Source organism: Sus scrofa, chromosome 1 (genome assembly GCF_054392235.1).
Source record: "Sus scrofa isolate SSC_HxYL_T2T_F1_AM1 chromosome 1, Sscrofa_HxYL_maternal_Yorkshire_Landrace_v2.0, whole genome shotgun sequence".
Lineage (NCBI taxonomy): Eukaryota > Metazoa > Chordata > Mammalia > Artiodactyla > Suidae > Sus > Sus scrofa.
In genome coordinates this window covers 126,480,376-126,506,447 of record NC_139383.1, presented here as the reverse complement: position 1 = coordinate 126,506,447, position 26,072 = coordinate 126,480,376, and the positions used below count along the sequence as shown (strand labels likewise).

At 34.8% G+C, this 26,072-nt stretch overlaps 1 protein-coding gene and 1 long non-coding RNA gene across 6 annotated transcripts in view; one reads left to right on the top strand and one right to left on the bottom strand.

The window, feature by feature from the left end:
• UNC13C (unc-13 homolog C) overlaps positions 1-17,585 on the top strand; it is a 599,284-nt gene extending 581,699 nt beyond the window's left edge. For all 5 annotated transcript variants that reach the window (XM_084969723.1, XM_084969731.1, XM_084969719.1 and 2 more), the window contains 3 exons: positions 12,794-12,886; positions 14,405-14,564; positions 15,752-17,585. In XM_084969723.1, the coding sequence (XP_084825849.1) occupies positions 12,794-12,886; positions 14,405-14,564; positions 15,752-16,037 (539 nt within the window). In that variant the 3' untranslated portion in view covers positions 16,038-17,585. The remainder of the gene's footprint in view (positions 1-12,793; positions 12,887-14,404; positions 14,565-15,751) is intronic.
• LOC146406356 (uncharacterized) overlaps positions 1-26,072 on the bottom strand; it is a 410,255-nt gene that overhangs the window by 52,441 nt on the left and 331,742 nt on the right. The window lies entirely within an intron of this gene.

Below are 26,072 nucleotides of genomic sequence, written 5' to 3'. Positions count from 1 at the left end.
AAAATTATTACACAATAAAATATGTATAAAATTTCTAAAAGTATCTGATATTTTAATCAAGGTAAGATAGAAATTAATAGCTGAATAAATGGAGAAAATACTATGCTTTTGGTCTATATAAAAATATCATCAAGATTTTCAAATTATTCTATAAATTCAGTGCAATACTGATTAATGTCTCAACAGATGACATATTCAAAGATGTGTATTCAAACTGTGTTGCTATTTTGTTGCTATATTTGCTATGGCAAAATGTTGGAAAAAATCTTAATAATTATTAATAGGGGAATGCATAAATAATGATCTATTCATAAAACAGTATCCTTACAGTGGTTAAAACTGAATGAAATACAACATCTATTAAACCTCTACCATCATAGTGAGTGAAATAAAGCAAGATGTATAATCATACTCATGATAATATCATTTATAAATATTTTAAAAACCTATTATTTTAACAATATATTAATACTTCTGAAGGTACAATATTTATGGATCGATCAATAAAACTGTAAAACATTTGAGAAACATTCTATAAGTTCTGAATCCATGATAATGGAGAATGGGACCAGAGAGTTGTATGCTTGGGAACTTAACTATTTCTGTAATATCTCTTTTTTAAAAGCAGCAAATCAAAATAGAGATGCAGATCATGATTAAACTCCAAGGTTATAAACCCATTTTATCATTTTAGAGTTATTATTTAAAATATCAGACTTGGAGTTCCCGTCGTGGTGCAGTGATTAATGAATCCGACTAGGAACCATGAGGTTTCAGGTTCAATCCCTGGCCTTGCTCAGTGGGTTAAGGATCCAGCATTGCTGTGAGCTGTGGTGTAGGTTGCAGATGCAGCTCGGATTCCACGTTGCTGTGGCTGTGGTGTAGGCTGGCGGCTTCAGCTCCGATTCAACCCCTAGCCCGGGAACCTTCATATGCCACAGGAGCGGCGCTAGAAAAGACAAAAAGACAAAAAAAAAATCAGACTTATATTTTAGCATTATTCTTAACCTTTTCTTTCAAATTATATATAACAGTATGCTTGACAAAAATTTATTAAGTGCCTCCTTTGTTTTAAGGCAAAGATACTTTCCTCATGAAGCTTATATTTTGATGGGAGAGAACTAAAAGCAAATAATATGTATTGCAACATCAGAAAAGCACTAAGATTTAAGAAAAGGGAGGGGGGATGGTAAGAGCTACACCCCATCTTCCTAGTGCTCTGGCTATTTTAACTGTAACAGCATTACGCCAGAGGGAATTGTTGGGCAGGTGTTGTTAACTAATTGTCTTATTACTCTCATTTAATTTTTAGTCCAGTTCAGTAATTTTCATGTTTTTCTCTTTTAGGGAAATACACATAATATAAAAACCTCAGGTGAACTTTCAAATATCTTTTTTTGACTTTCTCTTTAATTTACATTTTTTCTTCTCAGGATCAGTTAGTTGTTTTACTCTTCTGTCATTATTGGTAGTGTCTTGCCATTCTAACTTAACACTATATTGAATAGAACTTGTGCCATATCTAATACCCACAACCCCAAACTCCCAGAACCTAATTAGGTGATTACCATGAGCGTCTCTGAGCTGCTACAAAGCAAATTTAAACTCCATAATCATCTATTCACATGAATTGTTTTTATCAATTTCCACAATTTTCCTGCAGAGATGGTAACTTTCCTCTGTAGTTATTGTACTGCAAGAGAGCATACTTTTGCGTGATGGAAGCCAGACATAGATCAATACCCATGTCTTTGATAAGGAAAATCTATATTAAGTACATCTATAATTTCACTATTTTGCCACTGATTAACTTATACTATTTTCCAATAATAAAACCAAGAGAACAAATTTTTCAAAGTTAAAGAGGAAATGAAATAAATGACATTTGTAGCAACATGGATGTACCTAGAGATTATCATAGTGAATGAAGTAAGTCAGACAGAGAAAGACAAATATATGATATCACTTGAATGTGGAATGTAATAAAAATGATACAAAAAAAGAATTCATCCCTGCTCAACACCTGCTTTCCTATTCAATCCACACAGCATCCAAAGTTTTGTTCAGTCACTTCTTTATGGAGCTCCTTCATTGTGCTACACAAAGAGATAGACACCGGGAATGTAAAACCAAGTAAGACCATGATTGACTTAATAAATTCAAATATAATAAGGGAGGCATATCTATTTGATATCTACCTGTTACAATACAGTATATTCTTATATTTAAATTTTGTCATCACTTATTGCCATGCTTTCTACAACAAACCTTCCCCAGTTTTAGGTTCTTTTGGTTAAAATATGACTCCAAGTCATCTTCTCTGAGGATATTATGTCAATAAATTTTTTAGCTCTTCAAATTGTAAAATTACTTTTTTGTTTCATTCATACATGATAAATAGCTTTCTTAGGTTTAAAATTTTGGGAATATAGGCTCCCTTCCTCAGAACTTTGCAAGCATTGTTCCATTTCCTTCTGAATTTTACTTATGAAGAAAATAAATTATTTCCCTTTTCTTCTTGGGTACATTTCTTCTTCCTCCTCTTCCTTTTTTCCTTCTTTTCTTTTTTTCCTTCTTCTCTTTCTCCTCTTGTTCTTCTCCTTTTCACCTAAATATACATGGGTATATTTGTGCTTTTTAACTTTTCTAAAACAAATTGAATTCTTTAAAAGTTCAGAGCTTTTTTTTTTTTAAGCTCAAGAAATTTGCTTTTCTTATGTATTTGATCATGAGTCCATTTTTCATTCTAATTTCTTCAGGAGCATCATTTCCAGTGATTGGCTTTCACCTGAGTCCTTGAGATGGTATTACTTTTTCCTTGTGCTCTAGAATGTTTTTCAGAAGCCCCTTATTGAGTTTTATATGTTTACTCATCCCCAAATAAGAAGGTCTAATTCAGATCATACATTCAGCAAATGGGATTACCCTTAGCCACTTCTCAAAACTACTTGGCTACTGATAGAACCCACCATTTGAAGCTATGGGATGCATAGCCCCTAGCCTGACTTCACTTATCTAAACCAGCGCAATTTCTACTACCATGTTTATTGACATCAGTGACTCCCAGGAAGAAAAGACATGTCCTAAAGCTTTCATCCCTCAAAATGCATCATACTCTAGTCTCCTCTTGCCTACGATGGAGGATACACACTGCCATGTGGGAGTAATCTTTCACATTCCCTTCTCCTCCAGATAGCAGTATTTACTAGTAATCATGGTGCAGGAAGAGATTTTGAAAGAGAGCTGCTGTCAGATCAGGTGAAATGGATAATGATTAGAAATCATTCTTGGGCAATCGTCAGAATTAAAATCTAGTTTTCTGATTTTTGCCACTTCCAAGTTTACCGTAGGAAAAAATCAGCACTGATTATCCATATCCACATCTTACCTACTTTCCCAGATTCTACTATTCTTTGACACTCTGTCCCAACTGTGCAGATTCTAAAACACCTTTTTAGAGGCCAGCAGTGTGTCCATGGAAAGAGACCTTAATGGAAAACAAGACCCACTGCTGATACTGCCCAGCTATGGAAACTTGCACAAGACACTTATCCTCAACTTCCTTAGCTCTGAAACAAAGAGATTGGATCAAATATGTCCCATGGCCAACTTTAGTTCTAACATTAACACTATATACTTTTCAATTCTGAAATATTTCAAGTTAGGATAATTAAACTTTGCAAAACAATTCTGAAAGGATATCCAACTAGCATAGCAACTTACATCAGGAACTTGCCACATTTCAAATCTTAGTAATCACAGGATAATTTTTCAGCAGTACACTTCAGCATGCGATAAGCCCTGGAAACTCACTGATATAAAGTAGGAATATAACATATTTCAATCAACAGTAAGGTCAAGGTTAAAATACGGAGAGCTATGAAGCCATCAGAGTTCCAGGAGGAAAAATTAAGTTAAATACACATTTGAATGATTACTGTGGGGTTTAATATAAAAAGTTGCTAGTAAAACTAAATATTATCACACATAAAAACATAATCTGAAGATATATAAGTGCTTTCTGTCTTATGTACTATGTTCTTTATCTTCAGTTTCACATCCTTTTCTGCCTTTTAGTTTAGCAAGAATTTAAATTCCATTAAAAAAAAGACAGCATTCACTTTTTCCTCTCTGATGTGAAAAAAGGAAGGTAGAGAGGGAAAGAGTAAAGAGAAGCTATTCAAGGGACATCACAGCCTGTCAGAAGTCTGAGGTCAAATCTCAGTTTTCCATTAATGACTTTGAGAGGTAACTAAATCCAGACCCAATTTTACCATTTGTAAAATGTACACAATACCTTTATCAGATATTAGAACAAAGATCTTATACTTGAAGCATTCAGCACAATGCCCAGACACATAAGTAGTCAAAAACTGTACCCATTACTGTTATCACTACCATGAATTACTTCAAATATAAACATTAAATACCATAGAGTTAATAAGCAAAGAACAGGGAAAAAACAAGAGGAAAGCACACGAAGCTATCAGAGGAGGAAAGGGGTTTAAGTCAAGCCGCTTCCTGGTTTATTCTCCTCCCACCACCTCTGAGGATGTCTAAAGTCTTAGAGAACTGAATGGAGCTAAGTTACTCCCACCTGGAGTCATAGACCTGAGGTGGGAGGAGCAGTAGGGAAGGACAGTGATATTGAAGTGTGCCATTACCAGAGTGGTCATGCCTCATGAATTCTCCACCTTTCCTTTGAGGGTCCCAGGAAGTCCCATGTGGACAGATTCAAACCCCTTTGTCAGGGGCTTAAGCAGTTTGGTTAACTTGTACGAATGACTTGAGCAGCTGCAGTATTTTTTATCTATATTTTAAAGGATGCTAATTGAGTACTTGGAGATAATTACCAAATTAAAACATTACATGAATAATCACCACTACATGCTTATAAGATAATGCATTCCATCACAGAATGTACTATAATTATAGTGGGTGAGAGACAAACGCTTCTGGGGTGCTTACATGGTGCTATATCGTAATCTGATAGTCATCAGGAAGTTTTATCAAAACCTTTTTACCAAAAGCTGCTCTTCTAAAGAGAACTTCAAATAAAACAGTCAACTATTTCTTTCTCCTGCCATTTGCCATTATTTACTCACAAGAGTGTTAATCATTCCTGAAATAGAGAGTTTGGTATTTATGATCCAATAATCTTGGTGATGAAACATTCTCAGGGCCCACATGTTGATTTGGGGCATAATAGTCTAATTTCTATGTATTTAGAATAGACAAGATTATGTAACAGGCATAATCACTGATTAAATTTTCATTAAGTGCTCATAAAAATTGTTAAATACATGAATAAAGTGCACCATGTTAGATTATTTTCATATTTCATTCCATCAGAAATGAAAATTTCTTATATGCTGCCTTTTTTCTCTCTTTTTGGAAAATAACTTCCTTATTAATATGTACTTTCTTCAAATTGATCTTTTGTTGAATTCCATTTTGATTCTGGGATAGGCATTCAGGAGATTTCACCCTGCACAAATGTTAGACGGATCAGATTTAGGACTATTGGAAGCTAACTCTACCAAATTGGTGGGAAAAAAAATGTATTGTACAGTTTATAACATACATGTAACTCACATGTGACTGAATTAAGCAGCCTCCATAGTTTCAGCATCTGCCAAAGTATTTAATACTTTGATTCAACTCAAATATATGTACAACCTTCACTTTGCACATTAATGCAGGACCATAAAAATAACCATGCAAACCGAAACTGTTCAAAGCAATCTTGCTAATCAATGGGAAAATTTTGATTATACTGTGACTTTTAAAATTTTATTGTCAAAAGAAACAGTATTTACTGTCAGCTATAAATATATAAAGAAATGAAAAAAAACTAAAAAATTTATTTAATACACTGTAATTGGAAACATGAGAGACAATAAGAGTTAAAGTGTTTCATTTCTTTTAAAATTTTATTGAGAGTAGTTTGAACAGCGCTTGCCTTTTTCTTCTCATCATATAACTATAAAGAGTGAACATCTTTTCTATGCCTTGGTAAACTGTCATTCCGAAGTTTGGATTAATTACCAACTATTTATCCTGTCTGCTTTCAATGTTATATCTCAGAGTTCCCTTAACATTAAGTTTTTCTCCAACATCACCTCCACTAAGACATCTTCATCTTCTTTCTCATCTATGCCAATAAGGTCACTTCCATTAAGTTCCTTGTCTGCTTCTCTAGAGTCCCTCCATTGGCAGTAATGTCTACATTCCCAAGGTCAGTAATTTTTTTAATGAACTCATTCACATTCTATACAAATTTCACTCCAGTGTTATCACTTGTTTGTTTGTTGAACTTTCTTCTTTCCTGGCCACTTCCCTCTTTTGATTATCCTTGTTTTAAAAACGTCACATGGATTTATCACTGGGAAGCAAGGCAGCAATACAACTGCACACTTTGCTGGGTGTGAGTTGAACAGGTGTACAGTGACCAAGCACCAACAGACTTTGAAAGAAGTGATGTGGTCACTGATGATAATGTCTATCTGCTACTTATACAGTCAGTGATTTGTGAACTAAAACACCAGCAGCAAATTTTGTACTTTATGTAATGATACATATTTAAAATGCCATCATAACTAAAATGTGAATATTTCACATGCTATTTAGTGAAACTGGGGACTGAAATCAAAGCATATCATGGAACATGAAAACTGTGCAATGTGAGGGATGTTTGCATATTTAATCAATGAATAAATATATGCCATTTAATATGTATCCAAATATTATGTTTATCATATGAATTAAGGATGAGAAGTATGGATTATTAATATTTTTTTTGTCTTTTTAGGGCCGCATCTGTGTCATATGGAGGTTCCCAGGCTAGAGGTCCAGTTGGAGCTGTCACTGCTGGCCTACGCCAGAGCCACAGCAATGCCATATTCGGGCTGCATCTGCGACCTACACCACAGCTCACGGCAATGCCAGATCCCTAACCCACTGAAAGAGGCTGGGGATCAATCCCACAACCTCATGGTTACTGGTCGGATTCATTTTCACTGCACCACAACGGGAACTCCTGGATTATTAATATTAACAGAGATTTCCTGACATTGTGGAATGTAGTTAGGAAGAAAAAAATCTGCATAATTAACTGCAATGCTAGGCATAGCATGGGTGTAAACACCAGGCCTCGAAAACACAAACCTGAAGTTCCAAAATGGCAATTATGAATAGCGTGATGATTAAGCAATAATTGCAATCAGGAAAAAAACCTTTTAAATGAGTTGCTTCTACTCAGAATTGTCAGAAAACTGTCACATTTCTAAATCCACTTTTTTAGGGTTGTACCACATTAAAAAGCCAGTTCTCAAGACTATGTTTGACCTGATTAGGCAGTAAATTTCACATTTTGTGTTAGAAAAGGAAATGTATACTTTTTAGTAAATGCTTCCACCCAAGAGGTTCCAAAACGTGGCTCAGAGACTGCTGAGTACCTAAGTTAGATTTTTATCATGTTTTTACCCACCAAGGCAACCCTCTAAATCTTTTTAAAAACACACTCAGAGTTAGGATGTACAAGTGGAAGACTGAAGAGAAGCAATTTGGGAAAGGGGAAAACATATCTATGCATTTAGAGTACCTTTTAAAAGGTTTTAGGCACATTTCTGTAGCTGTTAGTTGTCTTCAAAACAAAGAGCATAAAATTTCTCCTCCATAACTAAGAGCACCGAACAGAAACTTACGTATTTTCCTAATTCAAGTTTTATATATCTACCAAAAAATCAAATTCTATAACAACACAAAGCCTTTAGATTACCTTGGTGAATAGAAACTCAGAAATGGTACTCACTCCTGGTGAGTGCTTTAATGGAAGACTTTTCTCATTTACACAATTGTTTAATCAATTACTGACCATCATTTCTAGATATGTACTCTGGGCAGAAACCAACTATTGCTACATTGCTGTATATAGTAATGCGTATAATACCATCCATAAAAGTCTTAACTACAAACCCAGGTACGGAGCAGGCTCTGACCCTTAATATAACAACGGAGACAAATAAACAGCCCAGATACATTTTCAGTGTGGCTGAGAGAACTTCTCTCATTAACTGTGATTTCAGCAATAGCTAAACAAACAAAAAACCTTCAGTAATCAAGAAAACTCATTTCACCAAATTTCTTGGTTAATCAAAGGTTTTACTTCATAGTGGGAAGAACATTCTCTCATAGAAATGTGAGGGCTCTTTAACAACCTTCATCTCTACTATACTCAACCTAGACAGTCTTACTGAAGAAAATAAGAATGCCAAAGTTGTTGGGGAAAACTCCAGTCACTCTAGTGTTGTCTTCTTGCAGTCTTTTATTTCGATAACTATAGTATCAATGGATTTTTCTCCATAATTTTTATTTGTGAGCATTATGTAAGAATCTTCAAGATATTCAATAACTTTGAAACATGCTTATCAGGCATAGTTATTATAATAAACTATAATCCATTTACAATGTATGAGGCCCATAATATCCTACATATTTTTCAAGTATCCCTCACCATAATATTGCCAGGTGTGTGGCTTTATCCCCACTTTACAAATAAGGAAATTCAAGGAGTTTTAAGCTGTTAATGAGTGACAGACCAGATTTGTAATCAGTGACTTCTTTGCCCATTTACTATGTTACAATATTTGAGGAAATCAAGAATATAGCTATATATTATTTATATAATAATAAAAAATGACAGTATTTCACAATAGAGGGGTTTGGACAGAGCTTCATAGGATAATGGAAGAAGGGTGTTCCAAACATGATGAAAATAAAGTTTTGAAGAAGAAAGTCAAAGGCACCAGTGTGGACTAGCAGTGCAAGATGAAGCAAAGGTTATGAGAAGCATCCTAGTGAAGGGCTGGGTTTTGGGATTTGATTCATGGTATGATGAGATGCAAGTATGAGGTTTTCCAGATGAGAATGGGGTGATAAAAAGGATCTTTAACACAGCTGAGACAAATTCTTTCAAAACCTAAATCTTAAAAGACTTCTCAGTAGCTCCAAGACAATGTCTAATGACTTTTGGATGGCATTGAAAGTACCAATATTTTCTTTAATGCTTCCTCATATTATTGTGTCTATGCTCCATCCATACTAAACTACTTGCAATTTCCAAAACATACCATTCTGTTTTATGCATCCACACATGGGCACATGTTATTTCTAGCTCCTTTTGTTGAATAAAAAAATGAATCTCAATTCAACCTTCAAGAGTCTCCTTTCTCCCCTATAAAATCCATCATAATAACAATTAATTATTGAGTCCCATATTTTAAGTCCTATATCCTCCCAAAATTGTCTCAATATTCCTCAAGACCTAAGAATATTATGAAAATACTAGAAGCATTTCCATTAAAATTAAGAGAAAATCAAAGATGTTAACTCTCTTAACCAAAGTCCCCATAGGAATCAGATGGCACACCCAAATTAAGATTATTTGAGAAGGATTTAGTAAGAAACTGTGTACAAAGGTATGGACGGGATATTAAGAAACCAGAAAGACTAGTGAACAAAATAATGCAACAAAAATAAGGGGCAGGGGAGCTCCCAGAACCAGGAAAAAGATTGTCACCTACTGAGGGCTGGTGAAAAGAATTTTGATTTTGGGTTGCAGGGTTCAGCCAGCAGTAGATGACCCCACAAGACTAAAGACAAACACCTGGTCTTACTCCCCTCCCTCCATCCAATATCACTGGCCAAGCCCTACTAGACACTAGAGTATAGAGGAAACCCCTGAATTGTCCATCAAAGAGCAGAATGGAGAAGGGTAGACAATGAATTCAGAGAGCCAAACATAGGGCAACAAGCATATCCACTTTTAATACTATCATGAAATGCAGTACTAGAAATAGAAGCCAATAAAATTAGCCAAGGCAAACAATGAGAGGTATAAAAAACTGGAAAGGAGAAGTTTCATTCATTGAAAATAATATGATTGCATACCTACAAAGCTTTAAAAAAGTTAATGAAAAGCTTTGATTAAAATTTCAGTTGGACAGATATGATAAATTCATTTGAGTAATAAAAAATGAAAAAATAAAAAATAAAATTTCAGTTGGCTGAATAAAAAATATACAAAAAAATCATTAGTCTTCCTGTTATACAATATAAAGGGGGAAATGGTCCCATTTAAAATAGAATGAGATGTAATACTTAGGAATAAGCTTTTTAAAATGTTCAATATCACATGAAGAAAAAAATGAAACATAACTGAAGTACAAAAGGAGAGTTAAATAATGGGAAGATCTGTTCTTTAATAAAAGAACTTCATAGCATAAGGATGTCATCCATTCAGGGATGACAACAAATTATTTTATTTTTCCAAAATGGGTTATCAGCTCCTCTTGTAAGCCTTGCTTTTTACAGCACAGATGCTTCCCTTACTGACATCACTGTCCAGGTCCACATTATGTTAGTTATTTGTATTATTAGAAACTTACTCAGATTTAAGACCTTATTCTGGTCACATTAAAGTTTTAGTCACCTACTGGATTCAAAGCTCTCCTTCTCTATCTACAAGAAGGCAAAACTGGTGACTCTGGCAGTAGAAGGAGGAGGAAGGAAGGAGTGGGCTTCTCTTCTGTGTACCTTCCTCTTTTTCTTGGTGGTGGTTTCTCTGATATTGAGGAGGAAAGAGAGAAAGAGAGAAAGAGAGGAGATAGCTCTTTAAACTTCAGTGGTAACCCTTCATTGTTGTTATTTCTTTGGAGGTCATTGTGTATTTGGTTAATGGTAGAGGTTTTCCAGCTCATTGTCTTTGGGGAAGTACAAGATTGTTAGAAGAGGCTGGTGTGAGACTTGTTCCAAATAGTTCCAAAGGGCATTGATGGACTCTTTGAAGACTCAAGACTTGGCTGCGTTTTCCTGTTGCACCTCACCTGGTATGGGCACATCACATTCCTCTGAGATGCCTGCCTCTGTGCCCCATGTGTGACAATCCCCAGTAAAACTATAGCCTCTGATCACATTTTCCCTCCCATGTCCCCATTTCTAGCACTGCAAGCCCATTCAGGAGTCATCTCCCATATTCTCAGCAACCACAACTTGAAGGAGGGGGTGGTGGTCCAGGCACACTGTAGGTCGCTGCCCCCCACCCCAAACATACACACACTTGGCCATGCTCAAGTCATAGTGTCTGATAAGTAGGCAACCAATTACAAAATGAGATACTTATCTTCCCGGCTTCCAGAGTTTAGGAGTACTTTGCTTGGGGTTTTCTTCCTGATACCTCAGGAAAAGGAAGCATTTCCCCTCTCCCCTTCCCAGGGAGCAACCCTTGGCTAATGTCCAAAGTGATAACCCTTGGCTAATGCCCAAAGTGATCACTATCTTCCAGTCCTTTTATTCTCAAATGGTTGGGGCAGGGTGGGAGTGAGAGGGGTGCATGTGGTGAACCAGCTCTTCTAAGGCCCTATTGAGAGGTTCTGACCCACATCCAGTGATTTTCTGGAGTTATAAATGGGAAATCTCTTAGAACTTTTTCTTTTCAGCTTTTTCATTGACCATATCTTTTACAAAACTAAGGTTCTTATTAATCTCATATATAGTAAATTGTTAAAATCTCTATGGGGCAAAATTAGAATTCTACCTACTGTTGACAAATATCATTTCTAGAAATTATACTATAAACTCGTAAATATGAAAAAAATTATTATTCATTATAGTTTGTTCATAATAGCAAGAGACTAGAAACAACCAAAATATGGTTAAATAAATAATGGTATGTTTATATAATGGAATAGAGGCTTAACATTATTTTAACTGTTTTAAATATTTTAATGTTTTGATTATCTGTAAGCAGGTAAGTAATTTGTTTTTAAGCAAATGAATGCTTAGGGAACAAAGTACATTTACTTTGTAATTAATGCTGTGATATTCCAGACTGTATTAAAGAGTGAGGTATAGCTTTATATATACTGAAATGGAATGATCTTCTTAGTCTATTTTTAGGTGAAAAGATAAAGCTAAAGGAAAATTAGAGTGTATGCTTCTATTTGTGAACAAAAAACATGTTTATAGATATGTTAATAGATGTGTGGGGTGGGGCGACATTGTTATCCCTATTTTACAAATGAGAAAACTGAGACTTGAAAATATAGCAAATTCTGATCACAGAACCAGTTGTGGCAGACCTATAATTTGAATTCAAGTTTATGTGACCCCAAATCACAGGCAGTTTCCAGTACAACATGCTTAACCCTTCGCTAACTTGTATCAGGGTAGAATTGACTACTCCTTTTTTATACCATCAGTAGACCTTGCAAATACAGCTATTTTAGAATCTATCGCACTATGTGTGGTGAACGTGTATATATTGCTCTCTCCTGGCTGAGTGTGGTCCTCATGAAGGCCATGCTCCATAGAGCCATCTCTGTGACCCTGGTGCTGTGCTATGGCACATGGAAGAAAAGCACTCACAAAGGTGAAAGGCAGTGACACCTCTTGGTAACTAAGCAGTGAAAAGAGCTTTATTAAGTGCCTGGTAAAGGCAATGGCAAGGTTTTTGTGGGTTTTTTAAGCAATAGTAATACTAACAGGGTGTCTTATGATATCTGAAGATCATTTGAAAGTTTACCTAGTGGGCTAAATATGATGCTACTCAAGCCTCAAACCTGCATAGCAAATTTAATTTAGTGAGTATTTATCAGTATCTATGATGGGCTATTAGGAAAAAGAACTATTTATTTCCAGGATCATGCTTTAAAAGTCTGTTATGCACAGAATGTCAATGTTCATTATTAAATGATCTGAATGGTCAGGGCAGTAAACTTTTGCTGATTTGCAGGTCGCCCCTCCAAAGATTCAGTGGGTCAGATATCGGTTCATGTGGACATCACCACCACCCCAGGAACAGGAGAACACAAAGTCACTGTAAAAGGTACATTTCAAGTATGGAAGATCAAACAGCATGTGAGACATTAACTTCTGGAAAAATAACGATATTGAAAATGTCATTTTTTACCTGGATCTGTTTTAAAAAATGTCTATTAAATGATTTTAGGGCATGTTCAGAATTTCTTCCTGAACCCAGGGCTTTCATCTTGTAACTGAAAAAAGTCAATGGCACAGATATTTAGCCTATATTACCTGAAATATCTAAATGGTTTAACTATATTGGTGATTATGTTTCAAAACTGTATGTTGAACATTTTCTCTGTGGTTGATGCTATGACATACATTGAACATTAGTGCTATGGTTTGCTCTGTAACTTGCCAAGGACATGTTAGATGTTAATTCAGTGTGTTCTTACTATCCACATAACCTACCTGCTTTTTCTATGTGGTTTCCAAGAACTGGTTTGATTTTTATTTAATGGGTGGTTGAATCAATTGGTTTTATATGGTAAAAATGTAATCTGAATATAGGGGTAATTTCAAAGATGTACTTTAATGATTAATATTTTGCTAAATAGAACCATGTTCTATTTTTGTATTATTACAGATTTAGTCACTGTAAATAATATTTACTTTCATCAAAACCACAACCTTCTAATATGTTTTAAATTGCACTATCTAATGTATATGTTTTATAAAAGTAGCACTGCTGTGGTCTATAAAAGATGATATACAGTATTGGTAAGCATACAGATAAGCAGGCATGACTATACATGCCAGTATAATTAAATTTTTGAAAGATATTTTGCTACTATATATCAAATGCTCAAAGTTTTATGAACCTTTTGCATTAGAACATTTGATTATAAAATACTTCCTTAGGGATATCATCATCAAAGAATGGGCAAAGGTGTATATATAAGAATGTTCATTTAAGTCTTATTTATGATGCCTGAAATTAGGGAACAGCTGTAATGTGCAACAACAAATGATTGGTTGAATATATGATGAAATATATATAATGTAATATTTGCAGTTGGAAATATATATATAATAAATTAGAATGTTTTCCATGATGGACTTAAAAAATAAAGCAACTTTTAAGACTGCAATACATTATGATCTCATTTTATATAGAAAGTAAATATATATTGAAAGTATCATACTAAAATATTGTCATTTCTTCTATGTGATAAAATTATAGTTTTTACTTTAAACTATTTTCTGTATTTTCTAAATGTGTGATGATGACCAAATCATAATTTTCAGGTGAAAAACATATTATTTTCACCTAAACAAAAATCATAACTTTTCAGTAGTAATGATTGCTATTGCAATTACAACTAAATTTTTGTCATCTCAAAGCCACATGGCTTAGAGCTAAAAGCCCATCAAGCATGCATTCCAGAGAGTAAATTGCTTTCCTCAGTGGGGTTAGGGTGTTATCAAATGCAAGATGTGGCTTCATGCATCATTCTTAAAAATTCACTCTAAGGAGGAAAGGGAGAGTCTAGGATCCCATACATTCGTTTGCTAATGCTTTATATTCTTTTGGTTTTAGTGATTGCTATTAATGACTTACACTGGCAGACCACTGCAATGTTCCGTCCCTTTGTGGAAGTTTTTATGCTGGGACCCAACCTTGGGGACAAGAAGAGAAAACAAGGCACAAAGACAAAAAGCAACACATGGTCACCAAAGTACAATGAAACATTTCAGTTGTAAGTTATGACCCAACTCATTTATTCAACCAGGCAGTAAGCATTGTATAGCTATACTTAGGAGAGATTCACAGGGAGAGATTCTAGGAATATTTAAATAATGCAAAATTCAGATATAATACCATGAGCTACCAAGATTCTGGGAAAAGGTGACATTTTGACTCATTTTAATTCACAGGAAAACCCAGATCCTATCACATTTTGCCATTCTATTCTTACCTACCAGGCTTCCATTTTCTTTTATATCAGTTCAGATTGTCTCTAAAATAAATGCACAGTTTAGTTGTTGGTGTCACCCCGAAACAAAGTTTGGCTCTGCAAAATGTCTGATTGGAAAAAAAAGTCACTTAGAAAAGGAAGGAATTCAGAGGCTTGCACTGCTGAGGAATAGATGTGCAGTCATTAGAAAGTCAAGACTGTCTGAGGATGAATTAAAATAAAAGGCAGGGCAGGATTACCCTGAGCATTTCACCACTCAGTCTTCTTCATTAGGTTCAGTTTTGCACTGACAAAGTACCTGAGGTTGTGATTAGGAGAGGCCATGGTTAGTCCCAATCTTGACAGGTCTAACTGTTGCCATAGGAAAGAATTGGCATTGAAACACCAGGCTCTGCTGAAACTGATTTACTCTGGAGATTTGTATCCAATTTAGTATCCTGTGAATACTGCTTGATAGTCTGTGCAGTGTATTCCCCTGAGCAAAGGCTCCTTGATATAATAGCAATTCCAGGAGTCTGAGGTAAAGAAAGGAAATTGTAATAATGGACATTGAGAGGGCACAGAAATTCTTCCAAAAGGTACCCACCCTCAGCCTAGCTCCCATGACCCCTACAGCCCCTCCTACCCCTATATCACTGTGGAGACCTTGCCTCCAATGATTAAACATGATGAAATATTTTAATTCCAGTTTCTATCAATACCCTTAACATCAGGGCTGTAAAGCATATTTAGATTGATTTCCTATTTGTATCTAGGAAAGAAAGAGTTTTTAAGTTAGATTTCAGAATAATATCTATGTTTAGACAATCTAAATAAAATTTAAAGGATATCTGCATCAGCGTTAAAATGCAGTCATGCTCTTTACCAATATAATATTCTGAATGATGTACAAAACTTTCAGTAGTATCTTAGAAGCATGTTGATTTCTATTTGAAAATGCTCAAAATTCCTATTTTTAATCCGCACAGCTTTCTGAGTAAAGAAAACCGCCCAGGGGCCTATGAACTTCATCTTTCAGTTAAGGATTACTGCTTTGCCAGGGAAGATCGAATTATCGGAATGACAGTAATTCAGCTTCAGAACATAGCAGAAAAGGGAAGCCACGGGGCATGGTATCCCCTCTTGAAAAACATCTCTATGGATGAAACTGGTTTGACGATCCTTAGAATCCTCTCTCAGAGGACCAGTGACGATGTGGCTAAAGAATTTGTAAGACTTAAATCTGAAACAAGATTTGCTGAAGAGAGTGCTTGAAACAAACACCGCAAGATCGCATCTTCCGGAACTCATCTACTATAACTGTTTGACCCCTGCATGCATGTGCAAATACGCGGGAATGTTTATTTCATTATGTTCAGTGTTTGCCAGTACTTAAGTACCATGTCTACAAGGTATGTGGAAAACCTGCAGAACTTTTATACCAATTTTGGTCTTTGAGAAATAAATGTTCCATGAAGTGCCAAAATTATGATGTAAAGTGACATATCCAGAGTATCTTTTAAAATGTTTATTTCATTACCAGTTTCTCACCCATTAAATATCCTAAGAAACAGTCTTCTGAGTTCGTCCATTAGTTGTCCTCATTATGTTGGTTTATAAGGCTGGTAGATATGAAAGCATTTGTCACTCAAATTCTGTTTTATTTAGACTTAACTCATTGTAGATGTCTTACATATACCTTTTCTACCATGACTAGAAATGCAGTTACTTCTAGAAAGCATTTGTAATTTTATAGTTGCAGATCTATTGTGATGATTTTTGCATACAAATTAAAATAGAAAAGGTGGGAAATATTTTATGCTGACCAGTTTCCAACCTTTCTGAAATATCACTGTGAAGAAATGCTATTAAAAGCAAACTTATACAAAGCAATGCTAAGTAGAGTTTGTTAACAATGTTTGATATATCAACAAAACTTTGTTCTTTGAAACTGCCAAGGTCATATAACATTTGTTAAAAAAAAAAAAAAAGGTAAGTTGCAGCATTTGCCATCTAGCATTATGTCTTGGCTTTTCCAAATTTCATTCTTTAAAAAGTCAAAGTCATAGAAGTAATGGCTTAGAAGTATGACAGAAAGTTTGTTTCTTAAAATTACCTATGATAAGTAAATATACTGTTAGTGTTTTCCTTCTGACAGTTATGACTAACTCCTTATTAGTGCTATAATCAGCTAAATGCTTTCTTTTTAGAAATATTCAAAATTTGTACTGAATGCAGCATTACTATATATTGCACTGGAGCAAAAAGTCTTGTCTTCAATTCTTTAGTGAAAAATGTAAAATGAAGTCTGAAGAAATTGCTTACAGTTGTGTAATTTGTGTTATTTACAAGCCCAAGATGCATCAAATGCAATAGGAAAACAACTTATTACAGCTTTGTAGATAAAAATATTACTAGATTGGATTTGAATATGAAATAGTTTATGAATATTTGCATTTTCTCTATTTTTATGATTTGACTTTTTACAGTCTGTACCTAAATACTTGGCTGTAGAACAGTACCTTGTAATTGTAACTTATGGTCATAACTGTTAGTGGACAACATACACATGCAGAAACAAGAAACTGTTAAAAGGAATGTATTTTGTGAATAAGCTGATCTGATATGTTAAGAACAGAAATGAAAAGTATCATGACTCTCAGAACCATGCTGTTACTGGGTATGAAAACATAGACAGTAAAATCCACTAAATCATGTTAAATTGATAGGCAATTGCTTTGTTGATGACTTTTCCAAATGCATAATACAATGCAATCCTCTGGCATATGCATTAATAAATGGATGTATACTGAGCACATGCAATACTTTATCATATCTTCTGCCTTTTTATTTCATTAATGCAACATCATTCTATTATTTAGGAATAAAAATATCCAGACTCTTTTTACTGGAAAGAACAATCTTCACATTGTTTGATTCTAGTATCTCATTAGGATTGAAAAGAAATATTTTCCAGGAGTTGTATTCATCAAAAAAATTTACATATTACAAGATAATGAACCTGAAAGTAAGAAAAAGCTGATGTATCTACTTGTGTGTGTGTCTCTGAATACTGTTAAGTCATGAAGAAAATTCAACATTCAACATATAGACAAGTAACACTGTTAAATAAAAAATTACTTTATGAAAAGTTTCATTATGTTTTTGAAGGATACATTGAAGATTTATTACAATTTTATAGAACATTGACTTGAGCTCTTTAGGAGCATATTATTGTCATGAAGTGTGATACCCTTGAATAAATGGCAGTTCGGGTTTGCATTGATCATTTAAAAATTATGAGCTAAGTATTTTTCCATTATTTGTTTAATTGGATCTATTCATTCTGTCTTTGTGTGTGTGTACAATATGTGTCCAACACTAATGGTGATGGTGTGAATTTAGTCTATTTATCAATACCGTAAACTACAGGTCCTAATTTTCCACAGTCTTCGTTGTTTCTCCCAAGACACAAGTATTTGTTTTTTTGAGAACAAAGTCTATTGTGTTTATATATCCAAATTGGTCATCACCTTGAGATTCACAGCCATCTGTGTCAATAGCCTCCATTAAAGTGCTTAGTAAATTATTTATCTTATTCTAAATAAAATGCACAAAGACACAGCTCTGTTACTCATCTACAGATGAAACGCACAAGTTCTCAAAGAAACACATGATAATCAAATTTGGCTAAAATGAGGTGTTTAAAACCATAGTGGAACATTTACTATTTAAAGGAGCTCTGATGAATTATTATTTAAGATAAATAATCAGATGTCTTCATCACACCCTGCTCTAATTCATCTAATTTTAGGATAATTTATATATTGAATTTCCCTTAAATGAGGTACATTTGTAAGTGACAATCCTAGCTTAATGTTTTTCATTTGGTCTTTTTAAAAAAAGTTTGAAATGAGGTTTATTTTCTCCTTTTAATTTCTCTTATATAAAGACATGACTATACTAGCACTTTTATGGGCTTAGCATAGTAGTTTCAATCTTCATACTCAAATAATGAAAAATAAGCATAATTATGCAGGACTCAGAAAATATCCCTAAATAGAAGTCCAACTCCCTTATTACCATGGCAGAATTTGGGGACACAAAGGGAATGGACTACCTTCCCTCATACTATCTGTGTTTATACTCACTGAAGTCCTTTCTTAGAAATAGCTGGCTCCTTGCTCCCTGAGTTCCAGCCCTCCAGAGGTGGGTGATCTCTCAGTTGCAGGTGTCTGGTATTTGTCTTTCAAAATCGAGAACTAGGACACGTGATTTGAAGGAGGAGAAGATCCAATTTGTAATTATCATATTGTACTTATTTTAAAGTATATTTTTTCACATTATGACAATTTTAAAATCAGGACACATTTTATTGTCATTGCCATGCTATAATTTAATGGCTTGTTTTCCTTTTTAATTGTAAGTAATGGTTGATCTTGCAATGAATGACTTAGAAACAGTAAATATAAAGATTTATAAAAGTAGGAAAAGTAATGGTTATCCTTTTAACACATCATATGTATTTGAATTTGCGTATACTAAAATGAATTCTATTGGTATACACTTCCTGCTTTGACAGATTCATAGAATCATGTATCAAGCACAACAAGCAAGATTTAGGACAGTGCCATCATCCCCCAAAATTCCGTCATGCTGCTGCTTTGTAAACACTCGCCCTACCTTCAACTCCTGGCAGCAGTGACCTATTTTCAGTCCTCCTGGTTTTATATTTTCTGAAAATGTCATATAAATGGAATCATATAGTAGGTAGCCTTCTAAGCCTAAATTCTTTTACTTGGGCATTATTCATTTAAGAGTCATCTTTCTCATGGCACGTATCAGCTGTTTTCATTGCTTAGTAGTATCCCATTTTATGGACGTAGAAAAGAGTATCTATTCATTCTTTAGTTCAAAGACATCTGGGTTGTTTTTGGTTTTTGGAATATTATGAACAAAGCTGTTATAAACATTTGTGTACAGGATTTTGTGTGAACATAATTGCCTCTTCCCCAAGTGAATATCTAGTAGTGGGAGTTCTGGTCATAACATGTATCTATCTTTATTAAAAATGTCAAACTTCTACCAAAATGATCGTATTATTTTACATTTCCTGCAGTAGTGGGTGAGAGTTCCAGTTGCTGCAAATCTTTGAAGCACTTGGTATTGTCAGGGTTTTTTTTTTGCTTTCTATTTTAGTTGATATGTATATAAGAACATCTCAATATGGTTTTAATTTGCAGTCCCTTGACGATTGATGATGTATTTCTACATGTGCTCATTTCTCATCCATGTATTATCTTTAATGAAGTGTCTGCAAGCCTTCTGTCTATTTATTCAACTGGTTATTTGTTTTATTGTTGAATTTGGAGACATCTGTGTTGGATATAGAAGTCCTTTGTCAGATATGAGATTTGCAAATACTTCATCCCAGTCTGTGGTTACTCTGTTCATTCTCATAAGATTATCTTTCAAAGAGCAAAAGTTTTAAATTTTGATAAAGTCCAATTTATCTTATTTACTTTTATGGGTCATGGCTTTGTATTATATTTAAAAATTGTTTCAGAGAAAGGGTTTTTTTTCCCCATTTTATTAAAGAAGTTTTAGAGTTTTAGAGTTTACAATTTGGCCTGTGGCCCATGATTCATTTTGAAATTAGTTATTTATTTTAATTATAGCATGTGAGATTTGGGTTGAGGTTTCTGTCTATCTCTTTGATTATTTTTAAGTGACTAGTTAATTTGCATAGGAAAGTCAAATTGCTCCAGTACCACCTCACACCACTTATTGAAAAGACTATCCTTTCTCTTGTGAACTACCTTTGCACCTTTGTCATAAATCCACTGACCAAATGGGTGCAAGGTCTATTTCTAAAATTCCTACCTTTTTACCAATATGACGCTGTCTTAATATGGAATTGTATTGTCTTCAATGTAGGCAATGTGAGTTTTCCATGTTGTTCTTTTTTTAAAAGTGCTGTTGACTGTTCTGGTAATTTTACATTTTTAAAAACTTAAAACACTAGTGGAATTTTGATTGGGATTTTGTTGAATCTACAAATCATTTGGAAACAACTGACACCTTAATATTGAATCATCAATCTATAAATACAGTACATGTCTCCATTTACTTAGGTCTTCATTGATTTATTTCACCTGTGTTACTTTTTTAGCATAAAAATCCTACCAAATGGAGTTCCATTGTGGCTCAGCGATAATGAACCTAACTAGTATCCATGAGGACATGGGTATGATCCCTGGCCTCACTCAGTGGATTGGGGATCCGGTGTTACTGTGAGCTGCGTATAGGTTGCAGATGTGGCTTGGATCTGGTGTTGCTATGGCTGTAGGTGTAGCTCTGATTCAACCTCTAGCCTGGGAACTTCTACACACCATAGGTGCGGCCCTAAAAAAAAAAAAAAAAAAAAAAAAAAAAAGAAAGTGAAAAAAATCCTACCAAAGATTTCATCTGTGTGTGCCTGAATAACAGTGCAAACAGTAATTTGAGAATAAAATTCAAATTTCAATTGCTTATTTTTGTATAAATGGTACCTTACCACAACCTCACTAATCTTGCTTATTATTTATTTGTAGGATCTTTTTGGTAGATTCCTTGGGATTTTCTAAGTTGACAATTGTGGCAAAAATGCATTTTTCTTTCATGTGTGCATATTATTGTTTTTCTTTCCTTAATGCACTGGCCACATACAGCTATAAACTTGTAGTACTGAAAATAACCCTAGTAAGAATTGTGCTTCAATGGTCTTTAACTATTTAGAGTAACTGAACTCCCTCTATAATGTATTCATATCCCAATATATAATATAAAAGCAGGAAGAATAGGTACAGTTCTCATTTTTTACATTAGTTTTATCCATTCATTAATATATTAACTTCATATTTTAACCTGTTCTCATCACATACATAATTAAAACTAGAGTACAATCTTGAATAGTAGTGTTAAGCTTGACTTTTTCTTAGTCTTAGGGAGAAATCATGTGGTCCTTCACAATTACAGTGGAGTTAGTTATAGGTTTTCTTTTATCAGCTTAAGGAAGTTCCCTTCTATTCCTGCTTCACTGAGAGTTTTTATCAAGAATGGCTTTTGCTGGACACCACAGACTAAGATGCTCAAGTGGGGACTGGGTGCTGAGACTCAGGCTCCAGAAGTCAATTCCAGGGAGAGAAGTAGGGTTGGCTGTGTGGAGACAGCTTGAGGGGCTAGGGATCAGTGTACTATGATCTAGGGAGTGGAACACCACAGCTGAGGGAAGCAAGGAAGAGGTCTGGGCACATTGGAGAAGCAAGGTGCCATTGTTGGGGAGGGCAAGAGGAGGAGGGGAGGACCATCATAGGAATCTCTTTCCCTGCACATGTGCATACTATTAGAAGGCAGGGTACCTCTGGCACAGACAGAACTTGCTTGAGCTATGGAAGAATGAGGCACTTCTTGTGCAGGCTGAGGGAGGCTGGGCACCTCTTGTGTGAGCTAAGGGCTCAGGGGGCCAAACTCAATGGGGTGCCTCTTGTTTGATCTACAGGTGGCAGGGACAAACCACAGCAGTCATCTCAGAATCCAGAGGGGGGTGTGCCCTACCACCCCTAGGGGTCTGTGAATAGGCTCCACCTGTGGCCCTAGTCATCTCAGAGATCAACAAAGAAGAGGGCACTACAACCTAGTACCACCCATAATTGTGCAAACTCTCCTGAGAAGATACTCACCCTGCTGCCACCACCGCCTACACATGCCTGATTGCTGTCACTTCCAAGGACCCCACAACTAAGAGCAGCATGTGCAGCACCTCCTGCATGGACTAAGTGAGATGGGGTGCTTTTTGTGTAGTCTACAGGTAGTGGGGGCAAACCACTACAGTTATCTCTGACTCCAGAGGTGGGCATGGCCTGCCACCACTAGAGATCTGTGAACAGGCACCACTGTGGCCCCAATCACATCAGAGGGCACCACAGAGGAGAGCATTGCAAATGAACACTAACTATTGTTGCTCTGACTTCCCAGGGAAATCACACACCCTGATGCTGCAACTTGCTAAATGCTGCAGGCACTGCCTAACTGTGTTGGAGGCATATTACCACTTCTCAGGTCCCTGAAATTAGGAATAGTCTATGCCACCTTCCAACAGGTCCTTGCTACTGTTAAGAGCCCAGCAACTAGGCACTGACTACTAGCCCTGCTCATTGCCTCCTTCTCCCTGAAAACACATGAAGCACCCTATCAAGGGGAAAATAGTCTGCTCACACTGAGGAGAGAGATAGCTAGCATTCAAACTCTGACACCAAAAATAGTAATCTCCCACCAAATACAAAGGGATGCTCTTGCAGAGAAATAGCCTTCCAAGACTATAGTAGTTGGCTTCCCTAAACTCACAACATAAGAAAAATATAAGCAAAATGAAGAACCATTCCCAGTTAAAAGAACAGGAGAATTCACCTGATGCAACAAACAATGAAACAGACCTCTGCAGTCCAATAGACACTGAGTTCAAAAGGGAGATAGTGAAAATACTGAAGGAATAAAGGATGAATATGAAGGAATTAAGAGCAGATATAAACAACAATGCAGATTAATTTAGAAAGGAACTAGAAAATATAAGGAGGAACATAGAAAAATTAGAAAATTAATTTGCACAGATGCAAACTGAGTTAAAGGCACTCAATAGCAGAATGAATAGTGCAGAGGGATGAATTAGTGGCTTAGAAGATGGAATAATGAAAATCACCCCATCAGGACCGCAGACAGAAAACCAAATGAAAAAACATGAGAGCAATATAAGAGATACATGGGATAATGTCAAGCAACCAATCTATACATAATAGGAATTCCAGAGGAGAAAAGGAGATTGAAAATATATTTGAAGAAATTATGTCTGCAAACTTTCCAAATCTAAAGGAAAGAGATATCAAGATACGAGAAGCACAGAGGCCCCCCCAAAAGTTGACCAAACAGGCCCACACCAAGACATACTAAAAATGACAAAAGTTAAAGGCAAAGATTCTAAAGGCAGCAAGAGAAAAACAAAATATCAATTACAAGTGAACTCCCATAAGGCTATCAGCTGACTTCACTACAGAAACACTACAGGCTGGAAGAGAGTGGTAAGATATATTCAAAGTTCTAAAAGGGAAAATTTTGCAGCCTAGAATACTCTAACCAGAAAGAATATCATTTAAAATAGAAGGGAAAATAAAGAATTTCTCCAACAAACAAAAGCTAAAAGAGTACAGGAATACTAAATACATTCTAAAAGTAATTCTGAAAGGGCTTCTCTAAATAAAAAAGAAGAAAGAAATAGGATTGAGGAAATTACAATTGGAAAGTAGTCACTTAAATAAGTCAGCATACAGATCTAAAACAAGAAAAGAAAAAAAAACTATTGTAAAAGTGATGATAAACACAAGGAACAGCAAAAAAACAAACATGAAGATGGAAAAAAAGGACTTCAAAATCATAGAATGTGGGAAAGAAAGTAAGAAAATCTCAACTCTTTTTTTAAGACTGTGTTTAAGCCTATATGACTACAAGGCTAAAAGCAAGCAGATATAGAAGGGATTAACATATTTGAAAAATAGGGCAACCACAAATCAAAATCAAACATTACATTCACAAAAACTAAAAGTAGACAAGCATAAAATAAAAGGAAATCATCCAACCAAAAAAAAAAAAAAAAAGAAACAAAGGAGAAATATAGAATAAACTGGAAAACCAGATTTAAAATAGTAGTAAATACATATTTATCAATAATTACCTTACATGTCAATGGACTGAATGTTTCAAACAGAAGACATAGAGTGATGGATTGGATACAACAAAAGAGCTACAATATGCTGCCTTTCAGAGATTCACCTTAAGGTAAAGGACATATATAGATTGAAAGTAAGGTGACAGAAAAAGATATTTCATGCCAGTGGAAAAGAGAGAAAAGCAGGAGTTGCAATACTCATATCAGACAAAATAGACTTTAAAACTAAGGCCACAAAGAAAAAGAAGGACAGTATTTAATGATAAAAGGATCCATTCAAGAAGAGTATATTATAATACATATGCCCCTAACATAGGAGCACCCAGATACATACATCAAATACTAAGAGAGGTAAAAGAGAAATTAATGGGAACAAAATAATAATGGGAAACTTTAACACCTCAATCACATCAATGGACAGATCCTCTAGACAAAAAAATCTAAAAGCCATCAGAGATCCTAAATGACACAATATTAAAGTTAGACCTTTTGGATGGGAATGCTATAAAATTGGGTTGTGATAATGGTTGTACAACTATAAATGTAATAAAATTCATAAAAAAGAAAAAATATTTACAAAACAATAGAAGATAATACTCGGTACACGGATTAAAATGATTTGTGCAATTTAAAAAAGAGAACAGTTAGACTTATTGACATTTTCAGGACATTACATCCAAAAAAAAATCAAAATATACATTTTTTTTTAAGTGCACATGGAACATTCCAAAGGATTGACCATTTACAGGGGCACAAAACTAACTTCAACAAATTTAAGAGTATAGAAGTTATTTCAAGTATTTTCTCTGACCACAATGGCATGAAACTAGATATCAACCACAAGAAAATAAATGAGAAAAAAATGACTACATGGAGATGAAACAATATGCTACTAAAAAACAAATGGGTCAATGAGAAAATTAAAAGGAAAATTTAAAAATACCTTGAGACAAATAGTAATGAAATCACAACTATTCAAAATCTATGAGATGCTGCAGGAGAAGTCCTTAGAGGACATCCTCAAAAAAGAAGAAAAATCTCAAATCAACAACATAAACTACCACCTAAAACAATTAGAAAAATAAGAGCAAAAAACCCCTAAAGTCAGCAGAAGGAAGGAAATCATAAAGCTCAGAGAGTAAATAAGTAGAGATTCAAAAAATAATAGAAAAAAATCAATAAAACCAAGAGTGGGTTATTTCTAAGGATAAACAAAATTGACAAACCTCTGGCCAGACTCACCAAGAAGAGTACAGAAAAACCCAAATCAACAAAATAAGAAGTGAAAAAGGAGAAATCACAAGAGACACTGTAGAAATACAAAAAAAAAACCCATAATACTATAAACAATTATATACCAACAAATGCATACCAAAAAATATGACAACCTAGAAAAAATGGATAACTTTCTACAGACATACAGCCTACCAAAATTGAATCAAGTAGAAAAAGATCAATTGAACAGACTGATCACTAGAAATGAAATTGAGTATCTAATAAAACACTCCCTAGAAACAAAAGTCCAGGACCAGAGAGCTTCCCAGGTGAACTCT